Source organism: Balaenoptera physalus, assembly GCF_965194825.1.
Source record: "Balaenoptera physalus genome assembly, chromosome: 15".
Classification (NCBI taxonomy): Eukaryota; Metazoa; Chordata; class Mammalia; order Artiodactyla; family Balaenopteridae; genus Balaenoptera; species Balaenoptera physalus.
The window spans coordinates 44,589,914-44,606,615 of NC_138894.1; the positions used below are offsets into that span (position 1 = coordinate 44,589,914).

At 36.7% G+C, this 16,702-nt stretch overlaps 1 protein-coding gene across 9 annotated transcripts in view; it reads left to right on the top strand.

Annotated features, from left to right (window-relative positions):
- WDPCP (WD repeat containing planar cell polarity effector) overlaps positions 1-15,714 on the top strand; it is a 420,975-nt gene extending 405,261 nt beyond the window's left edge. For 6 of the 9 annotated variants that reach the window (XM_082426596.1, XM_082426597.1, XM_082426598.1 and 3 more), the window contains one exon: positions 14,958-15,714. In XM_082426596.1, the coding sequence (XP_082282722.1) occupies positions 14,958-15,008 (51 nt within the window). In that variant the 3' untranslated portion in view covers positions 15,009-15,714. The remainder of the gene's footprint in view (positions 1-14,957) is intronic. The other 3 variants (XR_014253957.1, XR_014253958.1, XM_082426586.1) reach the window with 3 other exon arrangements.
- Positions 15,715-16,702: the final 988 nt, after the last annotated feature.

Genomic DNA, 16,702 nt, shown 5'->3' on the forward strand with positions numbered 1-16,702 from the left:
CAGGCCTAAAGATAGTTTACAGTTAAAGTAAGGAGTGACACTATTTTTAATTACTGCTTATTTTAACCATGACCTAGCCTTAGGCTCATCAGAATATGGACTTTAATTTTAAGAAAAATTCTTTGGGTAAAATCCTCTGCGGAGTATATAGAGAAATCCAGATGTAAAGTTCTGTGATGCTTTGAATTAGCTTGCTGTCAAACCTTAATTACTACAGTAGATACATTTTTCTCTAATAGTATACATTACTGCCTCTTCACAACTTTTCAAGAAAAAGTTTGTCCTTCATATTTCCCTGTTCACATTCTCTTTTGTCAAAAAACATGAAAAGAGAATTATGTTACCATGTCTTAATTCAAAATAACTACCATCTGAAGAAAAATTAGTATTAGTCTTCATGAAAACAAAAAATGCTCTGGCATTTTCCCCCTGCAATAAGAAAATATTAATTCGTCCTCACTTTTACAACTTATAAACCATCTTCACAGTGATCTTATTAACCTCAGGTGCCCTGCAATTTAGTAGACTGTTCTCTGATGGATGTGGTACACTTTAAGAAGATTCTTGCCCACTTTCTCCAGAACTATTTTGAAAAACATATTTAAACAGATGTTAACTGAGTTACAGTTAAGAGTCAGCCACAATGAAGAAAAAACAAATTAGAAAAAGTTATGAATAGTTAAAATGGTAAATTTTATGTATATTTCACCACAATTTAAAAAACAAAAGGAAAAAAAAAATGAAACCACTAGGGGTCTAGCTAGCTCCAGGGAAGATTCTGGCAGGGATTTCTGCTAATGACAAAAACTGAGGGAAAGAATGTGAGTTCTCTGTTAAACTTTAATCAATACATTTTAAAGAAGCTACCTTGGGTTGCATGTTGGAATGAGTTTCTAGGTATGGAGTATACCTCTTGTTCCCTACCACTGACTCTGGTCATGGACAAGTAAGTAACAAATCATGAAGTTTTACATCTAATTTGTCTTGCTGTACTACTCATTGGCAAAATGTCTGGAAATTTTGGAAATGGTAGAAACCCATTCTTTTTAATATGGAATTATGACAGATACAGCAATTTGCTGCTTATATTGCTCTTTCTGTCCTTAGAATCACCCAGGAGGGTTGAGCCTAGCCAGAAGAGAGTAGTACAGATAGAATAGAGTGTATATATGTATACAAATAGATATATCCCCAATATTTACAAATTGATAATTATCTACATTAATAAAGAGCACCTTATATAACTGGAGTAAAAGTATGCAATTTCTAAAAATGTGATAAAAGTATCAATTTTTGTGTTCATTGATCCCTCGAACACAAAGTGTATTAATCTACTTGATGGATGACAACAGCCTCAAATATTTCTTGAGATGAAATAAGTGATAAACTATTCTCATACTTGTTTCCTCCAAAGAATGATTTTTTTAATATTTTAAAATGTATCAACATATTGCCTAAAGAGGTGAGTTACATAAAACATTAGTTAAAAAAACAAAAGTGTGAACACAGCCATAACACAGTGATCAGTTTTCATAGATATAAACCAATTTATCTCATCTACTTTTTGAAAGATTTGAGGAAATTCCCAAAATTATTTCATAAACAATATCTAAAGTAAAATTACACAAAGCAAAAATCAATTAAAAGTTGCAAAGTAAGAGAGGTTGTTGAATATCTGGGCTGTATTACTCAAATTAAAATTGAGTTTAGCTCTGAATTTGGGGAGTCTAAGGCAAAAATGTGAAGTAGGCATACTTTGGGAGGCAAATGGTATAATAGAAATAATACAGGATTTATAAACAAAATATCTCAGTTCCAGTTTTATTGCACTGCTTCCTCACTGCCACACAACTTCCTTTTAATTGAAGTAGAGTTGATATACAATATTATATAAGTTTCAGGTGCACAACATAGTGATTCACAATTTTTAAAGATTATACTCTTGGGACTTCCCTGGTGGCTCAGTGGTCAAGAATCTACCTGCCAACGCAGGGGTTCGAGCCCTGTCCAGGAAGATCCCACATGCTGTGGAGTAACTAAGCCCATGTGCCGCAACTACTGAGCCAGTGCTCTAGAGCCTGCGAGCCACAACTACTGAGCCCACGTGCCACAACTACTGAAGCCTGTGCGCCTAGAGCCCATGCACCGCAACAAGAGAAGCCACCGCAATGAGAAGCCCATGCACCACAACGAAGAGTAGCCACCGCTCTCCGCAACTAGAGAAAGCCTGTGTGCAGCAACAAAGACCCTACACAGCCAAAAATAAGTAAATAAATAAATAAATTTATTTTAAAAAGGATTATACTCTATTTATAGTTACTATAAAATATTGGCTATATTCCCTGTGTTGTACAATATATCCTTGCAGCTTATTTTATACATAATAGTTTGTACCCCTATCTTGCCCTTCCCTCCATTCCCTTTCCCCACTGGTAACCACTGGTTTGTTCTCTATATCCATGAGTCTACTTCTTTTTTGTTATATTCACTAGTTTGTTGCATTTTTTAGATTCCATACATAAGTGATATCATACAGTATTTGTCTTTCTCTCTGACTTATTTCACTTAGCATAATACCCTCCTAGTCCATCCATGTTGCTGCAAATGGCAAAATTTCATTCTCTGTTATGGCTGAGTAGTATTCCATTGTACATACCACATCTTATTTACCAGTTCATCTGTTGATGGACACTTAAGGTTGCTTCCATATCTTCACTATTGTAAATAATGCTGCTATGAACACTGGAGTACAGGTATCCTTTTGAATTTGTTTTCGTTTTCTTCAGATATATATACCCAAGAGTGGAATTGCTGGATCATATGGTAGTTCTATTTTTAGTTTTTTCAGCAACCGCCATAATGTTTTCCACAGTGGCTGCACCAATTTGAATTTCCACCAACAGTGTACAGGGTCCCCTTTTCTCTACATCCTCACCAACATTTCTTATTTGTGGTCCTTTAATGGTAGCCATTCTGAAAGATGAGAGGTAATATCTCATTGTGGCTTTGATTTTCATTTCTGTGATGCTTAGTGATGTTGAGCACCTTTTCGGATGCCTGTTGGCCATCTGTATGTCTTCTTTGGAAAAATGTCTATTCAGGTCTTCTGCCCATTTTTTATGGGTTGTTTGTTTGATAATGAGTTGTATGAGCTGTACATATATTTTGGATATTAACCCTTTATCAGTCGTATCATTTGCAAATATTTTCTCCCATTCAATAGGCTATCTTCTCTTTTTGTCAATGGTTTCCTTTGCTGTGCAAAAGCTTTTAAGTTTAATTAGGTCCTATTTGTTTATTTTTCCTTTTGTTTCTTTGCCTTAGGACACAGATCCAAAAGAAATATTGCTACAATTTATGTCAAAGAGTGTTCTGCCTGTGTTTTCTTCTAGGAGTTTTATGGATTCCGGTCTTAAATTTAGGTCTTTATTCCATTTTGAGTTTATTTTTGTATATGGTGTGAGAAAAATGTTCTAATTTCATTCTTCTACATGTAGCTTTCCCAGCACCACTTATTGAAGCGACTTTCTTTTCTCCATTGCATATTCTTGCCTCTTTTGTTGTAGATTAATTGACTGTAGTGTGTGGGTTTATTTCTGAGCTCTTTATTCTGTTCCACTGATCTGTTTCTGTGCCAGTACCATACTTTTCTTTTTCATTTTTTAATTGAAGTATAGTTGAAGTACAATACTATATAAGTTACAGGTGTACTATATAGTGATTCTCAATTTTTAAAGGTTATATATATTCCAGGATTCCATGATCATCAGCAACCTCACTGAGTGTTACTGGCAGCACATTCAATCTCTTAGTAAATAAATAGCAATGGTGATGAATTTTGATTGCTGTGAGTACATACTGTTTTGATTACTGTAGTTTTGTAGTAGAGCCTGAAGTCAGGGAGGGTGATACCTCCAACTCTCTTCTTTCTCAAGATTGTTTTGGATATTTAGGGTCTTTTGTGTTTCCATATAAATTTTTAAATTATTTGTTCTAGTTCTGTGAAAAACGCCACTGGCAATTTGATAGGGATTGCACTGAACTGCAGACTGCCTTGGGTAGTAAGTGTGGTCATTTTAACAATATTAATTCTTCCAATCCATGAAAAAGGCAAACCTTTTTCTTATTAAGGTATATTTGATGTATAATATGTTTCAGGTGTACTACATAGTGATTCACAGTTTTTAATGGTTATACTCCATTTATAGTTATTATAAAATATTGGCTATATTTCCTATGTTGTACAATGTATTCTGGAATGTAGCTTATTTATTTTACATATATAGTAGTTTTTACCTCTTAATCCCTTACCCCTATCTTGCCCCACTCCCTTCCCTCTCCCCACTGATAATCACTAGTTTGTTCTCTATATCTATGAGTTTGGAAAATGGTATCTCTTTCCATCTGTTTGTGTTTTATTCAATTTCTTTCATCAGTGTCTTACAGTTTTCCAAGTACAGGACTTTTACCTCCTTAGGTAAGTTTATTCCTAGGATTTTTCTTTTTTTTTTTTTTTTTTTTACTATAAATGGGATGTTTCCTTAATTTCTCTTTCTGATATTTTGTTGTTAGTGTATAGAAATGCAACAGATTTTTGCATATTAATTTTGTATCCTGCAACTTTACCAAATTTATTGATGAGCTCTTGTAATTTTTTGGTAGCATCTTAAGGATTTTCTAGGTAGAGTATCATGTCATCTGCAAACAGTGACAATTTTACTTCTTCCTTTCCAATTTGGATTCTTTTTATTTCTTTTTCTTGTCTCATTGCTATGGCTAGGACTTCTAATATTATGCTGAATGAAACTGGCAAGAGTGGGCATCCTTGTCTTGTTCCTAATCTCAGAGAAAATGCTTTCAGCTTTTCACCGTTGAGTAAGATGTCAGCTGTGGGCTTATCATATATGACCTTTATTATGTTGAGGTATAGTCCCTCTATACCCACTTCTATCATAAATGGATGCTGAATTTTGTCAAAAGCTTTTTCTGCATCTATTGAGATGATCATATGGTTTTTACCTTTCAGTTTGGTAATGTGATGTATCACATTGATTGATTTGTGGATATTGAACCATCTTTGCATTCCTGGGATAAATCCCGCTTGATCATGGTGTATGATGTATGATCCTTTTAATGTATTGTTGAATTCAGTTTGCTAGTATTTTGTTGAGGATTTTTGCATCTATGTTCATCAGTGATATCGGCCTATAGTTTCCTCTTTTTGTGTAGTATCTTTGTCTGGTTTTGGTATCAGGATGATGCTGGCCTCATAGAATGAGTTCAGAAGCATTCTTTCCTCGGCAATTTTTCAAAATAGTTTAGAACGATAGGTGTTAACTCTTCTCTCAATCTGGTAGAATTCACCTGTGAAGACATCTGGTTCTGGATGTTTGTTTATTGGGAGTTTTTTTTTCCTTATTATTATCAATATTACTGATTCAATTTCATTACTGATAACTGGTCCATTCATATTTTCTATTTGTTCCTGGTTCAGTCTTGGGAGATTGTACCCTTCTAGGAATTTGTCCATTTCTTCTAGGTTGTCCATTTTATAAACAAATAGTTGTTCATATTAATCTCTTATGATCCTTTGTATTTCTGTGGTGTTGGTTGCAACCCTTCCTTTTTCATTTCTGATTTTATTGATTTGGGCTCTCTCCCTTTTTCTCTCAATGAGCCTAGCTAAAGGTTTATCAATTCTATTTATCCTTTTACAGAACCATCTCTTAGGTTCATTGATTTTTCTATTGTTTTTTAGTCTCTATTTCATGTATTTCTGCTTTGATCTTTATAACTTTTCTTCTACTAACTGGGTTTTGTTTGGTTTTTTTCTAGTTACTTTAGGTGTAAGGCTAGGTTTATTTGAAATTTTTCTTGTTTTCTGCAGTAAGCTTGCATCACTATAAATTTCCCTCTTAGAACTGTTTTTGTTGCATCCCATAGATTTTGGATTGTTGTATTTTCATTTTCATTTGTCTCCAGGTATTTTTTAATTTACTCTTTGATTTCTTCAGTGATCCATTGGTTGTTTAGTAGCATATTGCTAGCCTCCACATGTCTGTGTATTCGTATTTTTTCCTTGTAGTTGATTCCTAGTCTCACAGTGTTGTGGTTGGAAAATTTGCTTAATGTGATTTCAAGTTTCCTAAATTTACCAAGGCTTGTTTTATGGCCTAGCCTGTGATCCATCCTGGAGCATGTCCCATGTGCACTTGAAAAGAATGTATATTCTGCTGCTTTTGGGTGGAATGTTATATATATATCAATTAAGTCCATCTGGTCTAAATGTGTCATTTAAGGTCACTGGTTCCTTATTGATTTTCTGTTTGCACAATCTATTGATGTAAATGGGGTGTTAAAGTCCTCTACTATTATTGTGTTACTGTTCATTTCTCCCTTTATGTCTGTTAATATTTGCTTTATGTATTTAGGTGCTCCTATGTTGGGTGCATATTTATTTACAATTGTTATATCTTCTTGTGTAACAGTCTTTGTCTTAAAAGTCTATTTTGTCTGATATATTTATTTCTACCCTGGCTTTCTTTTGATCGCCATTTGCATAGGATAACCTTTTCCCATCCTCTCACTTTCAGTCTGTGTGTGTCTTTAGATCTGAAGTGAGTCTCTGGTAGGTGGCACATATATAGGTCTTGTTTGTATCCATTCAGCCACTCTGTCTTTTGATTGGGGTAGCCTATTTATAATTAAAGTAATTATCTATATATACATTCTTACTGCCACTTTGTTAATTGGTTTTGGGTTGTTTTTGTCTTTTCTCTTTGTTCCTTTCTTCTTCTTTGTTCTATTTTCTTGTGATTTGATGACTATCTTTAGTGTTACACTTGGATTCCTTTCTCTTTTTTTGTGTGTGTATTTATTATAGATTTTTGGTTTGTGGTTACCAGAAGGTTTATATATAGCAATCTCTTTATATATACATGTGTTTAAGTTGCTGATCTCTTAATTTCAACCACATTTTAACAACCCTGCATTTGTACTCTCCTCCTCTCACAATTACTTTTTGTGATGCTATGTTTTACATTGAATTGTTTTGTGTATCCGTTAACTGCTTATTGTGGATATAGATGATTTCACTATTTTTGTTTTTTAACTTTCCTACTACCTTGTACATGGTTGATTTTCTACTTTTACTGTATGTTTGCCTTTACCAATGAGCTTTTTCCTTTTCGTAATTTTCATGTTTCTTTGGCCTTTTCTTTTTCACTTTATCTTGTAAAGCTGGTTTGGTGGTGCTGAACTCTTTTAGCTTTTGTGTATCTGTAAAACTTTTGATCTCACCATCAAATCTGAATGAGAGCCTTGCCAGATAGAGTATTCTTGGTTGTAAGCTTTTCCTTTTCATCACTTTAAATATATCATGCCACTCCCTTCTGGCCTGAAGAATTTCTGCTGAAAAGTCAGCTGACAGCTTTATGGGAGTTCCTTTGCATGTAACTTGTTGCTTTTCCCTTGCTGCTTTTAATATTCTGTCCTTATCTTTAATTTTTGACATATTAATTACAATGTATCTTGGTGTGTGTTGATCCTGTTTAGGACTCCGTGTTTCCAGGACTTGGATATCTGTTTCCTCTCCCAGGTTAGGGAAATTTTCAGCTATATAGTCTTCAAATATGTTCTCGGACCCTTTCACTCTTCTTCTGGGACCCCTATAATTCAAATGTTAGTATGCTTAATGTTGCCCAGAGGTCTCTTAAACTGTCCTCGTTTCTCTTCATTCTTTTTTTCTGTTCAGCGTCATTGGTTTCCACTATCCTGTCCTCCAGCTCACTGACCTGTTCCTCTGTATCATTTAGTCTACCATTGATTCCTTCTAGTGTATTTTTCATTTCACTATTGTATTCTTTATCTCTTTTTGGTTGTTCTTTATATTTTCCAACTCTAATCAACTTCTCACTCTGTGTGTCCATTTTTCTTCCAAGTTATTTGATCACCTTTACAATCATTATACTGAACTCTTTCTCAGGGAGATTGCCTATCTCCACTTAGTTCTTCTTTTGGGGTTTTATCTTGTTTCGTTATTTGGAACGCATTCCTCTGTTGCCCCATTTTGCCTAACTTGCTGTTTTATTTCTATGTATCTGGTATGTTGGTTACATTTCCTGTCCTTGAAGAAGTGCCCTTTTGTAGGAGATGTCCTATGCATCCCAGCAGTGCACTTCCCTCTCGTCGCCAGAGCTATATGCTCTAGGGGTGTCCCCTACATGAGCTGTGTGGCCCCTTCTACTGTAGTGGGCTGACTAATGTGGGTGGTCTGGTAGGCTTGGTTGGTCCCTGGTCCAGTTGGTTGCCAAGCCCTGCCTTGTGTGGAAGCTGCCAACTGCTGGTTGGCAGGGCTCTGTCACAAGGCAGCTGGCTATGAAACCCTAGGGGGCCCCAGGGTGAGTACTGGCTCACTGGAGGCTGGAGCCTGGGTCCAGAAAATCCTGGGGCTGGTGCCCACCCAGCAGTGGATGAAACCAGGTCCTGGAGCTAATGCCAGCCCATGCTGAGCCAAATCCTAGGGTCTGGCTGCAGGGCCCAGGGGTCCCAGAGCTGGTGTCAGACTGCTGGTGGGTGCGGCCTGTTCCTGACACAGCTGGCTGCAGTGTCCAGGGTGTCTAGAAACTTGTGTTGACCTGCTGGTGGGCGGAGCTGGGGGCTGGTGCTGCCCTGCTGGTGGGCAGGCTGGTTCCACAGGCTGCCTGGCTGTTGTTGCCCTGGGGCTGGTGTTCGCATGCTGATGGATGAGGCTGGTTCCCAGGATCTCTGGCTGCAAGGCCCTGGGGGGTTCCTGGGTTTAGTGCCTACAAGATGGTGTGTGGGGCTGAGTCCTGGGCCTTGGTGGGCAGGGCCCTGTCCAGGAGCAGCTGTGGGCTCAGGGGGTCTTAAGTTAGCCTGTCTGCTGGTGGGTGGGGCTGTGTCCCCGCCCAGTTAATTGCCTGGCCTGAAGCGTCACAGTACTTACTGGTGCCTACATGCTGTTGGGCAGAGGCCAGGCTGGGTCCTGAGGTTAATTAGCTAGAGGGAGAATTCCAAAATGGCGCTTGCCAGCACCAGTGTCCATGTGGTAGAATAAGTTCCCCAAAATGGCTGCCACCAGTTTCTGTGTCCCCAGGGTGACCTCTAGTTGCCTCTTGCCTCTCTGGAAGACTAAGATCACCAGGTTGGTCGGATCCAGGCTCCTTTCAAATAACTGCTTCTGCCCTGGTTGGGGCTTGTCTTCCCAGCACAGGCTCCTCGGGCGAGGGAGCCCGACATGGGGCTCAGAGCTCTCAGTCCTTTAGGAAGAACGTCTGCAATTGTAATTATCCTCCTGTTTGTGGGTTGCCCACCTGGGGGTATGGAACTTGACTATACCGCAACTCCATTCCTCCTGCCCATCTCGTGGTAGTTCCTCCTTTATATCTTTAGTTGTAGAAGATCTTTCCTGGTAGGTTCTGGTCTTTTTCATCAATAGTTTTTCCGTAAATAGTTGTAATTTTGGTGTGCCCATGAGAGGAGGTGAGCTCAGGGTCTTTCTCTTCTGCCATCTTGGCTGATCTCCCCCTGCCACACACTTCTTTATACCTATTCCCTAATTTGTAAAATGAAAATAGTTATACTTACTAACATCACAGCATTGATATGTTAAATTAGGTAATGCGAAAGGATTTTATTAACTCCAAAACACTGCTCATTATTATTGCTCTTATTGACTTACTTTTTTAAAGTATGCAAATAGTAAATTCTTCTGGATAGAAACATTTTTCTAGCACTGGATTTCACACTCAAAAACTGTGTTAGAAAACTGAAAAACAAACTAAACATGTCTTCATGTAGGGTTTTGAAAAAGACAAAAATCCTATTCACATGATGTTTTTATTATAAATCTTCTATAAATGCTGAGGGAATTACATTGAATAATAATTCAGTGAAGACAATTCTGTGGAAAGGTGAGATGACATGTTCTAAGTACATTCCTTTCTGATTGTTTACTTAACACAGAAGTAGTTGGAAAGTTAGTTAGCTTATCTACAAACTTGTCTCTCATAAGTACCAGAAGCCTCAAGCTAGCCTTTGGCAAGTGCTAGACTGTAGTCAGTGAGATTTCATTTTCTAGAAAGAACATCAAGCACCACAACTCTGGAATGCTGATTAAGAAGAAATTGCTATATGATACCAAATATGTGAAAAGGAGAGTTAATATTCAACAGTGAAACTTGAATAACTTGACAACTTTATCAGGAAAGCTTCTCCTGCTGTGTAGAGGTGAACTATGGCATCCGTTAAATGACAGGAATAGGCAATCCTAGGAGTTAATCATAAAACAGCCTGTGGAACACATGTTGTTAGGCATAAAAAAGTGGGGAAAGTACTAGAGAGGGAAATAAGAACTTAATTCTAATCCCAACTCTGCCACTAAGTGAGTGACTTTGGACAAAACACTTATCCCACATGAGCCTCAGTTTCCTCAACTGTAAAATGAAAGAATTTCAGATTAGAAAACTTCAAGGTTTCTTCTGTCTCTAAAATAGTATACTTCTGGGATTTAATTACTGTTGAGCCAAATCAGAAACTTTATAAGAGACCATCAGTAACACAGGGGAAACCTAACATTAAATAATGAGATGATCACTTAGTGTATTAAAAAAGGGTATTTATATTAATTAAATGAGCAACATGTCAAAATCTACTTTGTAGCAAAGCAAACCTTAACTTGTCTGTAGAATTTGCTTACAAAAGTCTGTGTACGTTTCAAAGAAAGTGACCTGGTATCACCCAACATTAGGTAACAGCAATAGGGTGTGGCTCAGAAAATGTACTTAACTATATGTAGAAATCAAATGAGGGCCTGGGGAAAACCCTTTTGTTGAAGTAAATTATTACAAGAATTAACATGTAGCATTCAGTCAAGGGTAAGCACAATTTCAGCATGTAATAAAATGAAGATCGGCCTCTGTTGAAACCACCACTTCCGGTTACCAAACAAAATCACTTCCTCCCAAACTAGGAAAGAAACAAAGCAAAACTACCAATTCTAGAGTGTTTATCCAGAAGCCTAAAATTTCATAAACTTTGGTACAATAATTCCATTTCTACAGCTCTATACCAAGGAAATAATCCGAAACACAGAAAAAACTTCATGCCTAAGAATGTCTATCATAGGGTTATTTATAAAAAAGAAGAAATTGGGAACAATATAAATTTAACCAAAAAGAGGAATGGTTAAGTAAAGCTATAGTAATTAATATAATAAAATTTAGCCACTGAAAACAAAGACTTTGTGGGAGTGTTGAGAAGTGTTTAAAGTAAGGCCAAAAAACTCAAAAGCCAAATACAGTAAGTCTCCTACACACGAACCTTCAAGTTGCAAACTTTTAAAGATGCGAACATGCATTTGCATGTCCAATCACATAAGTTAGTTCACGTGTCTGGCGTACATTGTCACGTGCGTGTATCCTCTACAAGTGGTTGTGCTTTTGTGTACTTTATTGTACAGTATTGTATAGAGTACAGTAGTACAGTATCTTTATTTCAAGGCCAGGATGTCCAGAAGCAAGCCTTAAAGGAGTGGTGACATAGCTGGTACTGCTAAGAAGCGCCAGGCAATAACAATGGAATCTGCTGTGCAACAGGAGGAGCTTACTAATGAGGACCTGATGGAATTGGAGGCCCAGATAAAGGACAAAGACAGACAAGAGAAAGAAGAAGTAACTGAAGACCCGAAGAGATTCACGACACAGGAAATGGCAAGGGGATTTTCTTTGAGGAGGCACTGTTAGTTTTTGAGGCACAGGACGGAAACATAGAACAGTACACAAAGGTTGCAGCAGCCGTTCAAAATGCAATCCAGTGCTACCGTGTCATCTATGACAAGAAAAAAAGAGCTACTACCCAGACATCACTGGATCGTTTATTCAAGAGGGTAGATAGAATTGAATCCAGCAAGGAACAAGAACCTGTGCCATCAACGTCAGGCGTGAGTGAAATTGCATCTTGCCCTCCATCTCCTATTGCTGATGATCCTTCAGCTCTACCATCTCCCACCTCCTCTCCCTCCTCCAGCCAATAACTCTTCTTGCCTGTTCACTTGATGCCAGCCCCTGTATGCCAGCTGTTGTACTGTACTACTGTACTTTTCAGGGTACTGTAGGATTAAAAATGTTTTATTTTTTGTGTTTATTCTTTATGCATTATTTGTGTGAAAAGTAGTATAAACCTATTACAGTACAGTACTGTATAGCCAAGTGTGTTAGTTGGGTGCCTAGGCTAACTTTGTTGGACTTACAAACAAATTGGGCTTAAAAACTCACTCTCAGAACGGAACTCGTTTGTATGCAGGGGACCTACTGTATGTACAGAACTGCACATACAATATGCTTTCAGCTGTGTTTAAAAAAATAAGTAAAACATATATGTGGAAAAAAGTGACGGGAAGCAAATACACATTAAACCATAGTTTTATATGACTGGTGGGACTGTGGGTAAATTTTAGTACCTTTCTATGTTTCAAATTTTATTTAATGAATATACTTTATCTTTAATAATGATTATATAATGGAGTATACAAAATACATTATTGCATTACGCATTAAAATATTCCTCTAAGGTAAATAGGGTACAAGTTAAGGTTATTTAGCATGGAATACACAGTCATGGAAACCTTGGAAATGTCTAGAAGTAAGTCTTTTAAAAATAAAATGGATTTTAAAGGAAATCCTTCAAAAGAAAAAAAAAATTTAAGTCCTGGGAGATCACTGAGAAATTAATTCTATGATTTTTACTTTTTTAAATGTAAGTCCTAATGTAAGACAGGCTTTAAGGCCTGGATAGAAGGCACCAAAGAACATCAAGAATGGCTGAACCAGATGACACTTCTTGGGTAATGCAAAGTCTGGCCTTCCAGCAACGATTATAACCAGATATTAGGAAAATAAAATAATTTACCTAGGATCTCTGCCAGTCAGTGTACAAGACCAAAAGCTAAATCCAGGTTTCTTGACCATTCTAGTGGTATAGAAAATAGACTTTGTATGGCAGCTTATAAACCAAGAGATGGAGCTTAATATTTTTAAAATATCAGTGCTTACAATGTTTTTTGTTTTTAAATTAAAAGCTACCTAAACCCCCTGAACTTGCCAGCACACACACAAGCCTCAGGCAATATTAAATTACTCATTCTTCTTGTTACTTGTTTTTCCAGGTTGGGGGGTGTGTGTGTGTGTGTATGTGTGTGTGTAAATCAGGATCCACAGGCACATGCATACATACAAGTTTCCCTTACCTGCCAGCCCCACACCTGTTTTCTTTGAGATATGACTACTTAAAATAGAATAATGTAATGACTTTCTGAAAGGCTTCTTTTAGTAAAAAGAACTTTCAAGATATAGCTTAAGGAATAAAATTTTAAATAATTTTTAATAAGAGAAATGTCTCCAGTTATGACATGTTAGTTTAAATATTAACCATCATGCCTACTCTCTTTACCTTTCCCCTTTATCATTTCAACTCTAATTAGGTTATCTCCAAACTTTCAAAAATGTCCCCACTGTATTGTTTTTTCAAATAAAATTACTCACATTTAGTCTTACATTTAAACACTCTCCAACTTCAGAATCCTATCATAAAATCCTCTGTTTTTCTATACTTGATAGGGTTGGTGGGGAGATGTGAAAGACAGAAAGAATAAGAAATGGGAAATGGATGAGATTCTTGTTAGTATCTCTTTGTAGCTTCATACTGTTTTATAAAGGGCTTATAAACACACGATCTTTTCTATGAACCAGTATCTCAGGAGCCACTATTAAATCTTCAGTAAAACATCAAAATTAAGAAATATATGCTTGGGACTTCCCTGGTGGCACAGTGGTTAAGAATCCACCGGCCAATGCAGGGGACACAGGTTCGATCCCTGGTCTGGGAAGATCCCACATGCCGTGGAGCAACTAAGCCCATGAGCCACAACTACTGAGTCCACGTGCCACAACTACTGAAGCCCACGTGCCTAGAGTCCATGCTCCACAACTAGAGAAGCCACCACAACGAGAAGCCTGTGCACCACATCGAAGAGGAGCCCCCACTCACCGCAACTAGAGAAAGCCCACACACAGCAACGAAGACCCAACAGAGCCAAAAATAAATAAATAAAAAATTAATTAATTAATTAAAAAAAAAAAGAAATATATGCTACATGGGACCTTTTAGAACAGACAGTATTGTAAAATCAAATAGGTGGGGACTTTCCTGGTGGTCCAGTGGTAAAGAATCCACCTTCCAATGCAAGGGATGTGGGTTCGATCCCTGGTCAGGGAACTAAGATCCCACATGCCGTGGGGCAACTAAGCCCGCATGCCACAACTACTGAGCTCGCACAACTCAACTAGAGCCCGCGAGCCACAAACTAGAGAACCCACGTGCTCTGGACCCCGTGCGCCACAACTACAGAGCCCACGCACCCTGGAGCCTGCATGCCACAACTAGTGAAGAGAAAAAAACCCTGCACGCCACAAGTAGAGAGAAGCTCGCGTGCCACAAAGAAAGATCCTGCATGCCTCAACGAAGATCCCATGTGCCGCAACTAAGACCCGATGCAGCAAAAATAAATAAAATAAAAATAAATAAATAATAAATCTTAAAAAAAAAATCAAATAGGTGGAATCACAAATGAAGACCCACAGTATGCAACATTTCAGATGCTTCCAAATTTCAACTAACATCTTATCCTTCCTTCTTTAATGTCTTATGCTTCATATGTTATTTCTCTTCACTGATTTTTATAAACACTCTAGCAAAATTTTAAGAGTAAGATAAATACACAGTTCTCTTGTTTACACATATACAATTCATTTTAAACTTTTTATTGTTTCACTGTTTTTAAATATTTAAATTAAGAATATTAAAGATATAAATATTAAGTCAATTATTTTTTACTCTCTGCTTAAACATGATTTTAATTGTTTCTATCTGTTTACTTTCAGGAAATCGGAGATGGTGGTTCTCTCAGAATGGTTCACTTCGGTTTGGTATAAATAAGGAACTTGGTTTTTATTTTTAAAAAACCCACATTTTTCACATCTAAACTTTTTCATGGCCTGATATAGATTAAAATCTCCCTATATGAATTAAAAAGAGAGATAATATGAATTAGTTAAAACATTTAAATTCAGAGTATTTTCAAAGTAAAGTTTTATTAGTTTCAAAAACATGCAGCATAACAGCAAAGTCATCTTAAGTAAAAGTTTTTAACTTACTTATTTTCAATAATGTAAAATTTCTGAAGTTCCTTAAATTGTACATTATTAGGTGCTTCAAAAGTAGGATATTTAAACTTGGTTCTCCGAAGTATTTTAAACATCTCCTCTTGTGATATTGTTTATATTATTAATTTGCATGATGAATAAAGTATTTATTAAGCGAAAAGTTCAGCCCAGGCCCATTGTTGGAAGACAATTTTCCATGGGTCTCTTGAATTACTGATAATGAGGCACTGACTGCCCCTTGGAACACACATACTATCTCCTTCTGGAGTAATATGCTTACAACCTGTTATAAAAGGTTTGAATTCCCTAAGCTCAGAGTTCCTACCCTTTACACAGCCCAATGAGTGTGCGTCACCTGGCCCTCTTCACATCACCCTGTGGGAATGGGACTTAGGAAATCAATGCCCACCCTGCAAAAAAATGTTGATACTCTAGCAACTATTGCTGTAAGTAATAAACTCTCTTTTGTCTGTGACCCAGAGTCTCATGTCTTCTACCAGCATGAAACTGTAGTTTGATAACTTGTTGGCTTGCAAGTAGGGTAAAAACCTCAGACCCTTCACAGTTCTTGATCCCCATTCATTAGCAGGTGGCACATATTTCACAACCGTAAATGTCTATAATAATCAACATCTTTTTCAAATATTGTATATGAGATACATTATATATTTAAATCTTATAGTTAAGAGTTATTAATTAGATTGAAGTCTTTTATACTTCAGATTTTTCTCCCTACTTCCTATTCCTCTGTACCACTACCAGAGGATACAATACAGAAAGGAGGTGAAACCCAAATTAGATTTTTCAACATGCTCTGGAAAAGTTTTAGTATTACATAGTACCTGAACCATACTAAAAAGAAATGAAAAGTTACCAGCAAATTTTCTTTTTACTATTCCTATCTTTCTTTAGCATAATAATCAAAAGTTAACTGATTTTTTAAAGAAAACATTATATTGAGAAAAACATGGCTTTGTCAAGAATGCAACAATTTCTCCAGATTTTCTAGTAAACAGTCATTAACCAGAAATACAAAACACATTTTCTGATCTACCATATCCTTTTGTTCATTTGGCCACTGTCTAGAGACTGGCAGAAAAGTTCAGTACTGTTTCTAGGTCCTTTCTGAGTAGACCATAGTTCATGCTAAAAAGTAAAAATTTAAATGAGATATTAAGATAAAATATGGATATAAATAAAATTATTTTGTTCTATAGAATGATGATGATGGTAGGTTTGCCAGTTATCTAGGTGAAAATTAAACAAAATTTAGTTCTTAGATAAATTTCCCATTTTTCCCACTTCACATGCCTCTGGAAAAATTAACTCAAATATGTAGAAAACCAAGTTCAGACAATAGTAAGAATATGTTACACATGACATCTTCAAGAGTGTCCATGATTTACAAATGTTGTGCTTTCAAAATGTTGTGAACCTGGGGGTATTTATTAAATATTCCAATA